This window comes from Orycteropus afer, unplaced genomic scaffold (assembly GCF_000298275.1).
Source record: "Orycteropus afer afer isolate SDZICR_OR568_19922 unplaced genomic scaffold, OryAfe1.0 scaffold00284, whole genome shotgun sequence".
Lineage (NCBI taxonomy): Eukaryota > Metazoa > Chordata > Mammalia > Tubulidentata > Orycteropodidae > Orycteropus > Orycteropus afer.
This window is the reverse complement of record NW_006921871.1, coordinates 3,025,419-3,042,582: the sequence shown is the minus strand read 5'-3', so window position 1 is coordinate 3,042,582 and position 17,164 is coordinate 3,025,419. Positions and strand designations below refer to the sequence as shown.

Below are 17,164 nucleotides of genomic sequence, written 5' to 3'. Positions count from 1 at the left end.
CACATAGCAACCCTAAGGAACAGAGTAGAACTGCTCCATAGAGTTTCCAAAACTGTAATCTTTATGGAAGCAGACTGCCACATCTCTCCCCTGCAGAGCAGCTAACTGGTGGGTGCAAATCACCAACCTTTTGGTTAGCATCAGAGCTCTTTAACCACTCACAACCAAAGCTCCTTGAGTTACTGTTATCACCCATTACATGCAGTATGTTGCACAAGGCACTGGGTATACAAGCCTGATAGGAACATATGCTTTGGAAGATGATAAGATTGAACATAACTATCAGATAGAAGGTGGTGGCAGATAAAATAGTATAATTAAAGCTCTATAGGAATCAGAAGGCAAGGGAAAAAAAAAAACCCTAGTTAGGAGAATCGTGAAAAACTATTGGCATTTAAATTAGGGAGAATAGAAAAAGAGAACAAAACTGATAAAGAGCCATAGAATGGAGTGGAAGAGGGAGAAACAAGAACTGACAGCCTCAGCTGGGAGATTACTACAATAAGCCAGACCAAGAATAGCTGGGATCTGAAATAAGGTGCAAGGAAGAAGAACTAAACAGTTGAACACACTATACTACACTGCACTACACACACACACACAATAGTTGTTTTTGTCAACAAGTAGGTCATTTTTATGACTTTTTTTTTAGGGAAGGAAGGGCTTCACAAACACATTTATTTAAAAAGTAACCTTTAGCATCACTTTTCATAAGTGCCTGTTTTTTGAAGGATTACTTTAACTTCATTAATTAGTAGGCTTTATCTAATATTACCCTGATGAGCTATAAAGTATTTCCATCTTTCCATCGCTAATGATATATTCAGGTGAATATAAATAAATTTGCTAGTTATTCTAACTTATACTATAAAACTTATAAAAGAAGTAGCATTAAGAAAATTTTTGTGGGAAGGGGATCACATTTGTAATGTAGTACGATTTTTCCACTTTAAAAGAAATTTCTGTTTTTACTCTTCTTATTTTGCGCTCTATGAAGTTAGATAGAGGCTGCAGTCACAGAGTTTATGAGTAAATGCCTAAGTGAAGGATGAATATTGTAGTTAAGGTTATATGTCAACTTGGCTGAGCCTGGTTTTGAGTGCCTAGGCAGCTGGATGTGGTTATTCCCCATAATGAGACTGGTAACCAACTCTATGGAGGAACCTACTCTGAGCAGCTGATTAGCTGCCTTAGGGATGTGGTCTGCTTCAGTATATAAGAAGAAGCTTTGAGGACATTCTCTGAGCTTTGGCACATTTGGTTCCTGCACTTGGCTGAGTCTTTGTCTCAGTGGACTGCCATGTTTTCTGCCAATCTTGTGACTGTTTCTGGACTTGAACTAGTGGCCTGCTGTGTTGTTAACAATCTTGGAACTGTGCCATTTTACTTCTCTACCTTGAGTTTGTCAGCTTCAGCAGCCAGCAGTTGCCTGAGTTAAGAGATGCCTCCAGCTCCAGAGGGCTGGGAGCAAGAGGTAGAGCTGAAGTCAAAGGTTAAGAGGCCTTCACCTAGCCCCTAGACCTGACACTTTGAACTTGTACTTCTAGCCTCCTAAACTGTAAGAAAATAAATCCCTGTTTGTTAAAGCCAACTACTTGTGGTATTTTCTGTTAGAGCAGCAATAGAGAACCAAAACAATGAAAGCTTTATTAAGAAATGAAGTGCCCTAAATCAAAATGGTTTACTAAACTTAAATAAATAAAAAGAAATTATACACAGAAAGAGAGCTTTGTTAAAATCCCAAGAACCACACTAATTACATTTGTGCTGCTTATGGAAAGCAGAGATGTTTATTTTATCAATTTAGAAAGTGAGGAAAATGTGATATGCTACTTCTATTGTTGTATCAACTACATATCTTCAAAGTAGCAGTTACTATTTTACCTTCTAATATTTATAGTTCACATGAGAACAAGGTTTGTTTTTAAATATTGCTTGTTATCTACATATTGTCACCGCCAAAACTCCAATGCATGAACCAAGAAACCACTTCAAATTCCAGAAATCTCACTAAGAGGTAATGATTTAATCAAAATGCATGTATTCTGAGAGCTCTCCAAAGCAATTTTAACACTGATTTGTGCAAGAGGCATATCAGGAGACATTTACTGAATGACATTTACCTTATTTACAAGGAAAAAAAAAAAAAAGCCTTATCATTGTTACCACCACTACTATCACCCAAGAGCCACATTCAAATAATTCTCTGTAAAAATGAACTGTAGGCAGCATGATATTTAAGGTCAGATATGTTGTTCCTGCAGAAAATGTCTAATACACACACAAAATTATATGCTTCATACTTAATTGGTATAGGAGACTACACATCAGACATAACCAAATGGTAACTGTTTCTGTATAACATGGTAACCAGGTTAAGCAAAGATTGGCAGAGAAAGCTCTTCAGCAAAATTAAAAACATTTTCATGCAAAAGGCTCTCTCAGCTACCACATGTAGTCATACATCTGTCAGGATCATATTCAAGATTAAAAAGTTTCCATAATAAAATCATAATGAATTTTCAATCTTCTGGTTGTCCTTGAAAATTAGTTTATGTCATTTTCTATAGAGAAGCAGCAAATACAAGAAGTTATTGCTATGTAAAAATGCATATCTTTATTAGGGCATAAATAAGTTTTCTTATTTTATATATATATATATATATATATATATATATTCACTGAGTCTTTATGTAAGGTTATTTTAACCAAAAATAGGGTTATTATTTTTAGAACATGATTTAATTAAAATAAATAATGTTTACAAATGTATATTGATTTGAATACATATTTACTGGCTCCAGGTTGTTGAAACTAGTAAGACTGAGATAATTTTTTTTTTCCATTGATAACGGAACAGTCCCAGTACACCCTTCCAAGTACCATTTCACTTGATATTGATCATTTTTAATTCCACTATTTAATATTTTGCATAGAGATCTGAAAACAGCTGGTGAACTGCAGATTGCTGCATTTTTCTCCCTTGGAGTGGCTGGTGGGTTTGAACTGCCAACCTTTTGGTTTGCAGCTGAATACTTAACCAACTGTGCTACCAGGGCTCCTTACTCAATTACTAGGCTGCCACTATCAGTTTAACGGTATATTCCTGTTTGACCCCAATATTCGAGAATGTGATACACATATCTACTTAACATGGACAGCCTCAAACAAAAGTCAAAATGAACAAAATCTAGTCTTCCTTTAAATCCACTCCCAAGCTTCTACTGGTAAGCCTAAACTTTCAATCACCACATTCTCTACCTCATCGTCCTAGAGTCCCCCTTTTTTTTGAAATGCCATAGCACTTAGGACATAAAGCATATACTTATTTTATAATCGAGAGACTTTGTCAGGAATATTCTTTCAATATGGTAGAATGCAATGGTTAGTAAGAAATGTTTTTATCATTTTGATGAAATGTTATAAGACAAAATCTGTTTGAAAGTTAAGAAATATAACTTCATCTTATATACCAGTTGGTTCCTTCTGAAAACTTTCACTGCTATTATATAGATTAGGCAATTTCAGATAAGCCATGATATAAGGTGAATGCTGTGTTTCATTGTCATACTTGTTTTTGTGAGAATGAAGGGGGGAAATTGGCTAAAATACAAGGGATGGTACTTGAAGGACAAAGTTGAAACATATTGTTTTTCAGGTGAAATACAGACATGGGCTTAAAGCAACGGAGAGAGAGGAATAAATGAAGTATAATGAGACCTCTCACAATTCACTGAAATTGCAGCCCTCAAGAAACAATGTTATGAAATTAAATATTACATAATATAAAGCAATAAGAAGTTTCTTTCATAAAAGTAGGAGAAAATTATTATATTTAGAAAATGAAAAATTCTTTTCAACAAGATGACCATTACTAACTTAGAAAATTGAAAACAAAGAATCACCATCATGACGACATTCAGCAAATGATGTCCTTGATTAACTCAGGAATATTTCAAAAACAGCTTTTGTAAAAACAACTGCTTCTCCTGACTATGACTGTTCATTTACTCCCAGATAATCCAAGTACTCCTGGTTTTAGACTCCAGATAACAAACAACAACTGGAAGCTATAATGAGTTTCAATTCAGACTCAGAAATATACTTACGGTCATTGCAGAGAGGCCCACTGAAGGAGGTCATACTACAGTCACAGCTGAAGCCATCCCACTGCTGCAAGCACACACCTTGATTAGAACATGAGTCCTCTTGGCAGGTTGTGCTGGGCCCTGCAAAACAGTTAAAAAATAGTTGGATTCTTTAAAAAAAATCTAAAAGTGTTTTGTACAAGGCCTAGATCATATATAGTAGTTGCCAACACCTCAAATTATATGACCAAACTAGTTTTGAAAATTCTAGTTCACACTCCTGAATTGGAAACAGAGAAGCTGTAATATGAAGGTTTTCTGAAGTTTCCACTATGGGATAAAATTCATTATGATAATAAACTCAGCCAACAAATAGTAAAAGAAAGCACATAGCTTCAGTATGATCATGGTAGCAGGTGATTTCATTCCATCATGAATTATTCTCTATCACCATTAGGATTTCAGAAAATGCATGGATCTCCTTAAATTCTGACCAGTGAATAGAGACACCATGAGAAATGGAGACTATACCTTCAAGAAATTGAGATAAAGATTGGAAAACTGAAGAGAATTATGCAAAAAAGGCCTGAGATTCCAAAAGTTTCCCTGCACAAACTGTGGATAAAGTTATGATCGCTGGGTGCTTTGGGTAGGTATGTTGGCAAGTATCAATTCACATGCTTTAACAATCTCATGCAATTAAACATGAAATGTAAAACTAGGTATTAATGACATGCCCCATTTAACATACAAGTAAAAAAAGAAAGCTTGTCTATTTCTAAAGAATCAAAACTAGAACACTGAAAAACAAAGAATTAAAAAAGTGATCAAAGCACTAAAGGAAATCACTATACAAACAAATTCAAGACTGAAAGCCTTTATGCAAACTATGCTACAAAATGAGGCTTCTTGCACAATGTTCAAGGAGGGGAAAATGAAATCTGAACCCAAACAATAGTTATTACAAGTGTGAAAACATTATTTTGGGGTTTGCACGGTGAATCATGGGGTTTCAGTCTTGTTTTTTACACACAGGGCTATCTACCTTGCAAGTCAGCTTTCATCAATGCAACTTTGTCAGCAAAATAAATAAAAAAAAAAAAAAAGCAAAATATATTAAATGTTAGTAAGCAATACTGAAATGGAGCAAACACAGAAGAACGTTCAGATTCAAAAAAGCATGCTGCCATAAAGTAGGAAAGAAATGCTGTGTGGAGCAAACAAATTAATACTAACAGCCATAAATCTTATGAGAAGCCAAAAATAAGAAAGTGGTAGTTTATTAGTATTTTGTTACATATATGTTTGTATGTATGTATATTATGGTTAATTGAGCTGATGACATGGAACGAAAGGAAATTAGAAAGGTTTTTAGTATTATCTCCTCTCTTGCATAGATATGAATGCATTATGATAGTGACAGTATTGCTCATTGGGAACATGTGACACTATTTGTCATGAGCAGATACAGTATCTTCTATGGTCATTAGCAGACCAATTATCCCTTTCCATTTTTTTCCCTCTAGATCTTTTATCTTGCTGTTGCAAATAAGGTTTGAAGCTGTAACGTCAGACATTCACTGCCAAAGGCTGGGCCTTAGAGTGACACAAAACTACGAAAAATCTACAGATCATTTGGAGCTGGTGGAAGAAGTAGAAGATGGAAGAAATAAAAAGCATTATAATCTGCCATCAAGAAAATTCCTTCACAGATTTCCACGTAGAATGTTCATTCTTGCTCTTGCCAGGTTAGATAATGTTGCTTAAATATTTCAGGGATATTTCTGTATTTTCAACACCTTCACAATTCTCTTCATCTCTTTGAAATTGTCCTATGAATAATTATTACAGTGAAGCCTCACTATTAAGGACTACCTTAGGTAAGATAAAAAGAGAACACAGTTCACCTAAACAGCTTTAGAGTCTAAATTACAGATATTTTCTACTAAACACATTTCATAGATTTTTATGAAAATATAAAAATAGACACGAGCCTAACTAAGTACTATTGACAATGAGAACGTTTGAGGTACTTTCTTTAGAGAATAAATGAGAATTATCTGTAATTAGCCTGTTTATAAATTGATAAATTGTTTTATTTGCAAAATGAATTTTTAAGCATGTTCTTACAATCACATTTCTATTACAAATTTTCTTGGTAAAAGCAAGATACACACACACACACACACACATATACACATACCACTAGTCTGCTGATTTGTCATACCCTGGTGGCTTATGTGTTGCTGTGATGCTGAAAGCTATGTCACTAGTATTTCAAATACCAGCAGTGTCACCCAAGCAGACAAGTTTTAGTAAAGGTTCCAGACTAAGAAAGATTAGGAAGAAGGACCTGGCAATCTACTTCTGAAAAAACTGGTCAGTGAAAACCTGATAACTAGCAGTGGGACATTCACTGCTGCGGTACTGGAAAAGGAGCCCCTCAGATTGGAAGGCACTCAAACACGAGTAGGGAAGAGCTAAAGTAGTGTCTAAATTAATGACATGGATGGAGTAAAGCTTTCAAAACCTGCATTTGCTGATATGGCATAACTCAAAATGAGAAGAAACAGCTACAATATTCTATTAATAATCAGAATGTGAAATGCACAAAGTATAAATCTAGGAAAATTAGAAGTCGACAAAAAGAAAATAGGATGCTTGAAGATTGATATGATAGGCATTAGTGAGTTGAAATAGACTGGTATTGGCCATTTTGAATCAGATAATCATATGGTCTATTATTCAAGGAATTGGAAATTGAAGAGGAATAGTGTTACATTCATTGTCAAAAAGAACATTTTAAGATCTATTCTGAAACACAACACTGTTAGTGGTAGAATAATACCCATCCACCGATAAGGACATCCTATAAGGACTCTTGGGAGCCTATGCTAGCATAGTGCCTAAGGCACTTGACTGCTAACCAGAAGCCTGAGAGTTCAAATCCACCAGCCACTCCTCAGAAGGAAGGTTGGGCAATCTACTTCCATAGTGATACCGCCTCAGAAACCCAAGAAGGGGTCACTATGAGTCGGGTCTGACTCAAGAGCACATAACAATAACAACATAAGGACTTTTATAAGGAGCTCCAGTGGTGCAGTGCCTAAGGCATTTGACTATTAATCAGAAAATTGATGGTTCAAACCCACCAGCCACTCCACATAGGGAAGATGGGGCAATCTATTTCTGTAAAGATTTACCACCTCAGAAACCAAATGGGGGTTGCCATGAGTCAGAATCAACTCGATGGCAGTGGGTTTGTTTTTTGACTTATAAGGAAGACCAATTAATATGACTAGTATTCAAATTTATACAACAACCATTGATACCAAAGATGAAGAAATTTAAGATTTTTATCAACATCTGAACCCTGAAATCGAGCAAACATGCAATCAAGATGCATTGACCATTATTGGTGATTGGACAACTGAAGTTGGAAACAAGCAAGAAAGATTGAGAGTTGGAAATGTGACCTTGGGGATAGAAACAATACTGTAGATCACATGATAGAATTTTGGAAGACCAATGACTTATTCATTGAAAATACATTTTATTCAACAACATACGCAGTGACTATACATGTTAACCTCACTGGATAGAGTACACAGGAATCAAAGTGACTACATTTGTGGAAAGAGATAATGGAGAAGCTTAACAGCATCAGTCAAAACAAGGCCAGGGGTTGACTATGGAACAGACTATCAATTATTCATGTGCAAGATCAAGTTAGAGCTGCAGAAAATTAAAATAAATCAACAAGAGTCCGAGTACTACCTTGAGTGTCATAGCGAATCCTCCTTGGGTTTCTGAGGCAGTATCACTACGGAAGTAGATTGCCCAATCTTCCTTCCAAGGAGGGGCTGGTGGTTTTGAACTACCAACCTCCTAGTTAGCAGTCAAATGCCTTAGGCACTATGCTACCAGAGCTCCTCCTGAATGTCATCACCCACCTAAATTAAGAGACCATCTCAACAATAGATTTCACACATTGAATATTAATGACTAAGACCATACACGTTGTGGAATGACCTCAAGGACATTACATATGCAGAAAGCAAAAGTCATGAAAAAGAGAAGAATGAAAAAACAAAAATGGATGTCAGAAGAATCTCTAAAACTTCCTCTTGAATGTAGTGTAAGTAAAGTGATTGGAAAAAAAAATGATGAAATAAATGACTGGAGCAGGTTTCAAAGGGTAGCTTAAGAAGACAAAGTAAATTATTACAATGAAATGTGCAAGACCTGGAGTTAGAATGCCAAAAGGGAAGAACATACTCAACATTTCTCAAAATGAAAGAACTGAAGAGAAAAGTCAAACCTGGAGTTGAAATATTGAAAGTTTCTATGGGCAAAATATTGAATGATACAGGAAGTATCAAAAGAAGATGAAAGGAATACAGATTCACTGTACCAAAAAGACTTGGTCAATGTTCAACCATTTCTTCAGGTAGCATATGATCAAGAACCAATGGTATTGAAGAAAGAAGTCCAAGCTTCACTGAAGGCAGTGGTGAAAAAGAAGCCACAAGGAATTGATGGAGTACCAGTTGAGATGTTTCAACAAACAAATGAAATGTTGTAAACTCTCATATCTCTATGCCAAGAAATTTGGAAATTTGGAAGACAGCTACGTGGCCAACCAACTGAAAGAGATCTATATTTCTGCCCATTGCAGGAAAAAAAAAAAAAAAAAAGAAAATCCAAAAGAATGTTTATCAACTAACATCACTAAAATCACAAGCAAATAAAATTTTGCTGAATATAATTCACATATGGTTGCAGCAATACATCGACAGGGAATTACTAGAAATTCAAGCTAGATTCGGAAGAGAACATGCAAAGAAGGATTTTATTACTGATGCCAGATGGATCTTGGTTGAAAGCAGCGCATATCAGAAAGATGTCTACCTGTGTTTTATTGACAACACATAGACATTTAACTGTGTGGATCATAACAAATTATGTATAACACTTTGAAGCATGGGAATTCCAGAACACTTAATTGTGTTCATGCAGAAAGTGTACATAGACCAAGAGGCTGTTGTTCAAACATAACAAGGGGATACTGCATGGTTTAAAATCAGGAAAGGTGTGTGTCAGGGTTGTATACTTTCACCATGCTTATTCAAGGTTTAGGTTGAGCAAGTAATCTGAGAAGCTGAACTATGCAAAGAAGATGGTGGCATCAGGATTAGAGGAAGACTCATTAACAATCTGCCATATGCAGATGACGCAACTTGGCTTGCTGAAAGTGAAGATGAATTGAAACACTTAGTGGTGAAGATTAAAGACTACAGGCTACAGTATGGATTACCCCTTAACAAAAAGAAAACAAAAATCCTCACAACTGGACCAATAAGCTATATCATGATAAATAGAGAAAAAATTGAAGCTGTCAAGGATTTCAATTTACTTGGATCCACAATCAACACACATGAAAGCAGCAGTCAAGGTATCAAAGGACATATTGCATTAGACAAATCTGCTGCAAAAGACCTCTTCAAAGTGTTAAAAAGCAAAGATGCCTCTTTGAGGATATACGTGCTCCTGACCCAATCCATGGTATTTTCAATCATTTCATATTCATGTGAATAAAGATAATAATTCTGGGTAATGAATAAAGAAGACAATAAAAATTGATGCATTTGAATTGTGGTGTTGGTGAAGAATATTGCATATAACAAAGACTGCTAGAAGAACAAGCAAATCTATCTAGGAAGAAGTACAGCCCAAATGTTCCTTAGAAGCAAGGATGTTGAGAATTTATCTCATGTACTTTGGACATGTTATCAAGAGGGTCAGTGAGAAAGCATAAGAGACTCAAGGAGATGAATTGACACAGTGGCTGCAACAATGTGCTCAGTCACAGCAACAGTAATGAGGATGGTGCAGCACTCGGCAGGTGTCTGTGGTACATGAGTTGGAAGTGATTATATGGCACCTAAAAACAACAACAAATATGTGTGTGTGTGCATATATATATATACACACACACACACACACACTTGTGTGTATATATGTATGTGTGTGTGTGTGTGTGTATATATATATATATATATATATATATATATATGAAGTAAAACAACATGTTTTATTAATGTTGCTTTTATTGTACCAATGAGGTCCTGGGAAACTTAAATAGCCATATTCTTTTCTCAATAAGTGCATCAAAGAACTAAGAGCCTTTATATTGCTATTTTTCTGTTGTTATTATAGTCTATGAGAGGTAAATTGTCTACTGATCTTTATTTTCTGAAATTAATTGGAGATTGAAAATAATTAATGTTTAAAAAGAAATGAAAACTTCTTAGAGCAGCATTCCTTAGAGTATTTCTTCCTGGGCTAAGCAAAGTACCGTGGAGAGGCACAAGCCTAGTTTATGCCAGGAGCTGTTTGATGGAATGGTTTATTGCCCCAGGTCCCTCACCTGTACAGCACAAGGAAAGAACAGGAGCAAGAACTGATGAAGACCTAGTTTTTTTTTTTTGTTTTTTTTTTTAGATGATGAGAAATTCAATGGGTAAGCAACATTAAACTCTAAAAATAGCAAAATAGCACTCCTGAAAAATTATCTGCCCGTATTGTAGAGCAGCAACTCAGAGGACCTGCCAGTCCTCTACGTGAACATAAATACATGCTTTATTATTATTTTTTCATTATCACAATAGTCTTTTTGTATTTAGGTTATTATAAGACAATGTGTGCATATGCCTGACAAGACACATTTTTGAAAGTACTCACCTTCTAGAACAATCTTTAAACATTGATAGGCATGTTCAAAGACAGAATTCTGAATTTATTGTTTTTTTCCCCATTTACTTACATAATGTTCCTTTTCTTTTATCACTGAACAAAATTGGGAATAAGCCACAAGGACATTCACATTAAGTTTCTAAAGACAAGAATGTGTCTGAAAAGGGAAGGAAAGTGAAAGTAAAACTACAGTCTCTGAAAGGAAAGAAGCAATAAAAGGAAGTAGACAACCTGAGTGTTCAAGTAAAACTGGGTTTGACAATTACATCATCCATTTACTAGCTGTGTGACCTTATGGAAGTCACTTTACACCTCGAGGCTCAATTTTCTTAGGCAGAAAAAAAGCAATGATACCTAATTTGTCAAGTTTTGAGGAATAAGTATGATAGCATATGGTAGTTTTGTAATTAAACATGAACGCACATCTGCATCTTATAAAGCAGCTACAAGGCTGATTGTTATGAGTAGCATGCCGAGTGTCTAAATTCTATTTTTTTTCAGTAACTTTATATAAAAAAGTTGTTTTGACTCTATTGAATTCAACTGAGATTGACTATTGATCGATACCCAACATCTATTTTCTTTTATGTAAATTGAACGTCATCCAAAGCAGTGGTTCTTAAAGCATGGTTGCTAGACCAGCAGCATCAGCATAACTTGCCAAGTTGCTGGAAATGAAGATTCTTGGGCTTTATCCTAAACTTCCTGCTCAGAAATCCTAGGGGTGGAGTCCAGTAAATTGGATTTTAGCAATACGATATGGGATTCTCATAGATGCTAAAGTTGGAGAAATATTAATCAAAGGGGACTTTGACAGGGCCTGGTTCTTCTCCTGCTTTAGATGTGTTTTATAAATGAAAGCAGCTATAATCTGCTGATGTTACTCAGAATAAGAAGACAGACCTGGCTGTCTGCTTCCAAAATGTCACAGCCATGTAAACTCTACAGAGTGCATACAGTTCTACTCTGAAACACATGGAGTGGTCACAAACTAGAATTGACCAAAACTTTTTTTTTTTTTTTTTTAAATTTAGGAATGAAAGGGAGCAAATGAATGTAGAAGACTAAGGACTTTTTGCATACCATGGGCTTAGAGATTTGTGGATCTCTTTGAGCAGAAATAATGGAAAATCTTGACAGGAGATTATTTGGTAATGTCCAACTTAATACCATTTGTGTTATGATGGAAGTGATTTCAATGTGGGTTAGAATCAAATTCCATGAAACATGATTCTTCAAAGACATAATTAATCTGGTACCTAGAATGTGATCACTGATTCTAAAAATATGTTAATCTCATCAATCACGCCTTTGAGAAGTACCTCTTCCTAGAAATCATACAGAGTGGAAATAATTATGAATTAAAATCTATTAAACTTGCTGTTGAAAAGAAAGAATCAGGAAAGTATTAGGGAAAAAAGGCAAGAGGATGGTAATATTCTTAGAGCAAAAGGAGGCAAAAGAGGGTCTGATTGTTAAAGCTGAGATATTTAAATCATCCTAGATAAAGATAAAAAGAATCAAGGCCTTTAATCTACTGAATGATTTACATTGCTCAAATACTAGTTCAAACTTAGACAACAGGATTATCTAATCAGTCATCTTCATCAAGTTGCTTATTAGGTTATGTTGCAAAATAACACAAAATACAATTACTACAAATACCTTTTGTCAAGCTATCCCCCTCCCACTAAAACGTAACTCACTGCTGTGGAGTCGGATCCGACTCATAGTGACCCCTCCTTGGGTTTCCCTGGCAGTATCACTACAGAAGTAGATTGCCCAATTTTCCTTCTGAAGAGTGGCTGCTGGCTGGTGGGTTTGAACCACCAGCCTTCTGGTTAGTAGTCACATGCCTTAGGCATTATGCCAACAGAGCTCTGCCCTCTCACACTAGTTGTACCTTTTACCTACTCACTTTCATCATGTCCAGGTGGTGTAAGCTTTGTGTGTGTGTGTCTTTGTGTGTGTGTAGTTTTCCATCTTATAGATATTTAGCTGCAGAAGTGTCTATCTGTCTGCCTCCACCATTTCTTTTAAGTGAGAAGTCACTTACCGAGTAAATTACAGAAAGCCCTGTTTTTTTGGGGAAAAAAATCCAGACAAGTTTGTAGTACCTTTCTTTTTTGAAATAAATATACTACAAAAGAAAACAAAAACTAAACCACTGCTGTGGAGTTGATTCTGATTCTTAGTGACTCTGTAGAATACAGGAACATTCCACAGGGTTTCCAAGACTGTACATCTTTACAGAAGCAGACTGCCACATCTTTCTCCTGAGACCTTTTCGTTAGCACTTGAGCACTTTAACCAGTGTGCCACTAGTGCTCCTTTTAAATATATGTAGTCTCATTAATTATATAATCTCCAAGACCCAAAGCTATGTTCCACATTCTTCTATACATCATGTTGTTATTAGTCATCATGTCAATTCTGACTCACGGCAATCCCATACGTGCAAAGTACAAAAGATCCATAGGGTTTTCAAGGATGTGACTTTTCGAAATCAGATTACCATGCCTGTCTTCTGAGGCACAGTTGGTGGGTTCAAACTGCCAACTTCTCGGCTTGTAGTCACAGGCTTACCATTTGTACCACCCAGATGCATATCATCTACTGGAAGGAATTTATTCACATAACATTTTTTTTTTTTCTTTTTCATTATTACATTGATAAGATGAGAAAACTTGTTTTTCTTTTGTTCTACTAAGGTTTGTTATAGCAAAATTTGAAATAAAGAAGATAAATATGGTGATAACACTGAATACAAATTCAAAATATCCTTTCTGTAAATAACCTTATCCTCCAGCATGATTAAAACTTAGTTTGAATTTCACCTTGTTTTTCATGGGAAGCATATGTTGTTGAGAGAAAAGTATATTTTCAAATTAAAAAAAAAAATGTCTATGTACTTAGGTAATCACTAAATCTAACGGCATTATTTTGGCTGAGAAGAAATGATTCATAATCTCATGGGGGATAGGAATTCACATTTCTTTCTACCTCTTCTCCTATATGAATTTTCTTCATGAATTTAAAATTTCAAAATAGCCAAAACTGTGTTCAACAATAATAAAAAAAAAAAAAAAGCAACACATCTAGAGTCACAAAATCCAAGATAATATGATTAAATTACATTTATGGAGGATGAATTGGCTGAAATAATCTGAGATGTTGAAGTGAAAATTATCTAAAATGAAAGCAGCAATCAAAAACTACTCCTACAGATCTTAGTTTGATAGAGAGCACAAAGGAACAGGAAGATACTTGAGCACACTTCTGAAGTATGGAATATTAGCCTTGGATAATAATGAAAAATATTTTTTGCTAAAACAAACTGATAATATAAGAGAGACACTCTTGCTTCCAGGTAGACACAAATGAAAGTGATTTGAGAATGAAATATCTTAAGTAAATTCTCTTGTTATATCCTATTTTATGTAGATTTCAAAAAATTGGCTTGTTTATTAATATTTGATAGAGTAAAAATATTTATTTCTAGTATAAGTGGTATCTATTCAATTCAATAAAGCAAGCATTGCAGAACTTATTAACACACTAATTAGGTGAACTATAGAATATAAGGGAGTTCTGGTAGCATAGTGCCTAAGGCACTTGACTGCTAATCAGAAGGCTGGTGGTTCAAACCCACCAGCCACTCCTTGGAAGGAAGATGGGGCAATCTGCTTTTGTAGTGATACTGCCTCGGAAACCCAAGGAGAGGTCGCTATGAGTCCGGTCCGACTTGACGGCACATAACAACAACAACAACATAGAATACAAAGAAGTAGAAAATAAGAAGAGCCAAAGACATAGTTCCTATTTTAAATCAGGTAGCAGTACAGGCTTGAAAACACCCCAGGGGGATTTAAGAGGAATGAGATAAAAAGTTAAAAACATAAATAAGGATCCTTAAATCCTAAGAGGGAATCCCTAGATGGTTGGTACAAACAATGCTCTTGGCTGCTAACAGAAACACCAGGTGTTTGAGTCCACCCTGAGAAGTCTTGGAAGACAGGCCTGGAGACCAACCTATGAAAAATGTTGTGTGCCGTCAAGTCGGACCCAACTCATAGAGACCCCTCCTTGGGTTTCCGAGGTGGTATCAGTATGGAAGTAGATTGCCCAACCTTCAAGCCATTGAAAATCCTTTAGAGCACACATGTACTCTGACACATGGGGTCATGATGATAAGTCAGAGTTGACTCAAAAATAAATAAGTTTTATTTATTAACATTAAGCCTTATGTGGGGATTCAACCTGTTGGCATAAATGAACTTTGTTGGCCAGTGAGATTTATTCTTATTTATAAGTTGAAGTAAAATTATTTAGAGTATGAAAACATAGATCCAGTACCTTCACATCCTCTCTCAATCTGTCCATTGCAGAAAAGAGCATCTGAGATGAGGTCTGGAAGTCTTCCATTTAAATCAACCGATGCCAAGCATCCTTGGAAGCCTTCCTTGGCGTGGACCAGTTTTGGCAAGGATTTGTATGTTTCTTTAGCCACTCCTCCTATATACAAGTCACCTGTGGGAAGATCAAGAGTGTTTGTCTCAAAAGTAACATGTCTTTGGTTTTGAAGACATAGTAGGTCAGGGAAAAAGAACAGAGAAGTTTATCTTTCAGGTAATTAACAAGAAAGTAAAATTATAATTGAATATTTTCCTAGAGGTACAAAATAAAAAGTGTTTGAATGATATATTAAGCAGTAAAATAAATTTCTAGTGGCTATTTCACATACAGAACTAAAAGCATTCAATACAGTGTGGCCACGTGGAAAGAATGTGGACCATGAGGTTATACCCACTGCTGTTGAGTCAGATCTCACTCATAGTGACCCTTCCTTGGGTTTCCGAGGCAGTATCACTACAGAAGTAGATTGCCCAACATTCCTTCCTAGGAATTGTTGGTGGGTTTGAACTGCCAGCCTTCTGATTAGCAGTCAAATGCTTTAAGCACTACCCTTGCAAAAAAATTCCAAGCTCAGTTACTTACCCCACTCTGTAGCCTTGAGTATATTGTTTACTTTCCCTGATCCATAGTGCCCTCATGTCTAAAATAGGTACAATATAACATATCCTGTAGGGCTGGGAGCTATGGTAGCATAGTGGCTAAGGCACTTGACTGCTAACCAGAAGGCTGGTGGTTCAAACTCACCAGCCACTCCCCGGAAGGAAGATGGGGCAATCTACTTCCGTAGTGATACTGCCTCAGAAACTCAAGGAGGGGTTGCTATGAGTTGGGTCTGACTCGACGGCACATAACAACAACAACAGTAGGGTTGTTGTGAGAATTCCATAAATAAAATATGGGTAGGACCCATCACTGTGCAAATACATAACACACATTCAGTCAGTAGGCATAATTGTTATTAAATCTACTTTCTGCTTAGAGAACTCTAGATCTTTCCTTAATTAGGATCTCAACACATTCTCTCTAGTGTCTAAAGTGATTTTTTTCTCCTGTACTTAAACTCATTACCCTTACTTGTACCTATTTTGATCACTAATTTACTCCCATAGTTATATATGCCTAAATATTACATCCTGCTTCAGGTATTTCTTTTTTAGGTTTAGTTATCACACTCCTTATTTTCTCTTTTGAAACACCTCTTTCAGTTCTTTATGGTTCTCTAGAATCTATTAACAAGTTGTCAATTTCATTTTCCAACTTTTTTTACAGAATTTCTATTGAACCACTTTGCTCTGCTTTGTCATCTATATGTCTCTAGGTTTAGAATTTCCCAACTTGATGGTCCAATAAACAAGGATAGCAATCTACTTATAATTCTGTGCCTTTCCCTACTCAGGTCATTCATCTTATCTAGATGGCATTCAGTAGAAGTGATTAATTAACTCTTGCAAAGACAGTCAATGTAGGACATAATGAGGGTGACCTCAAAATTCCATAATTCATTGCTCTTGTTTACAAGTTCAAGGAGCACTGGTTGCACAGTTGTTAAGTATTTGCTGCTAACCGAAAGGATGGCTGTTCATGCCCATCATCACACCATGGGAGAAAGATGTGGCAGTCTGCTTCCATGAAGATTACAGGCTTGGAAACCTTAGGAGCAGTTCTACTCTGTCCTATAGGGTTGCTATGAATTGGAGTTGACTCAAAGGCAATGAGTTTGGCATTTGGCTTCATTTACATATTCAAGTGGGAGCTCTGGTAGCATAGTGGCTAAGGCACTTGACAGCTAACCAGAAGGCTGGTGGTTCGAACCCACCAGCCACTCCTTGGAAGGAAGATGGGGCAATCTACTTCCATAGTGATACTGCCTCAGAAACCCAAGGAGGGGTCGCTATGAGTTGGGT

General features: G+C 36.0%; 1 protein-coding gene across 1 annotated transcript in view; it reads right to left on the bottom strand.

Annotated features, from left to right (window-relative positions):
- Nucleotides 1-17,164, bottom strand: part of NRXN1 (neurexin 1) — a 1,670,321-nt gene that overhangs the window by 821,817 nt on the left and 831,340 nt on the right. Inside the window, exons 15-16 of the mRNA XM_042782286.1 lie at nucleotides 15,201-15,374; nucleotides 4,110-4,229 (exon numbers count right to left, since the gene is read on the bottom strand). Coding sequence (XP_042638220.1) covers nucleotides 4,110-4,229; nucleotides 15,201-15,374 — 294 coding nt within the window. The remainder of the gene's footprint in view (nucleotides 1-4,109; nucleotides 4,230-15,200; nucleotides 15,375-17,164) is intronic.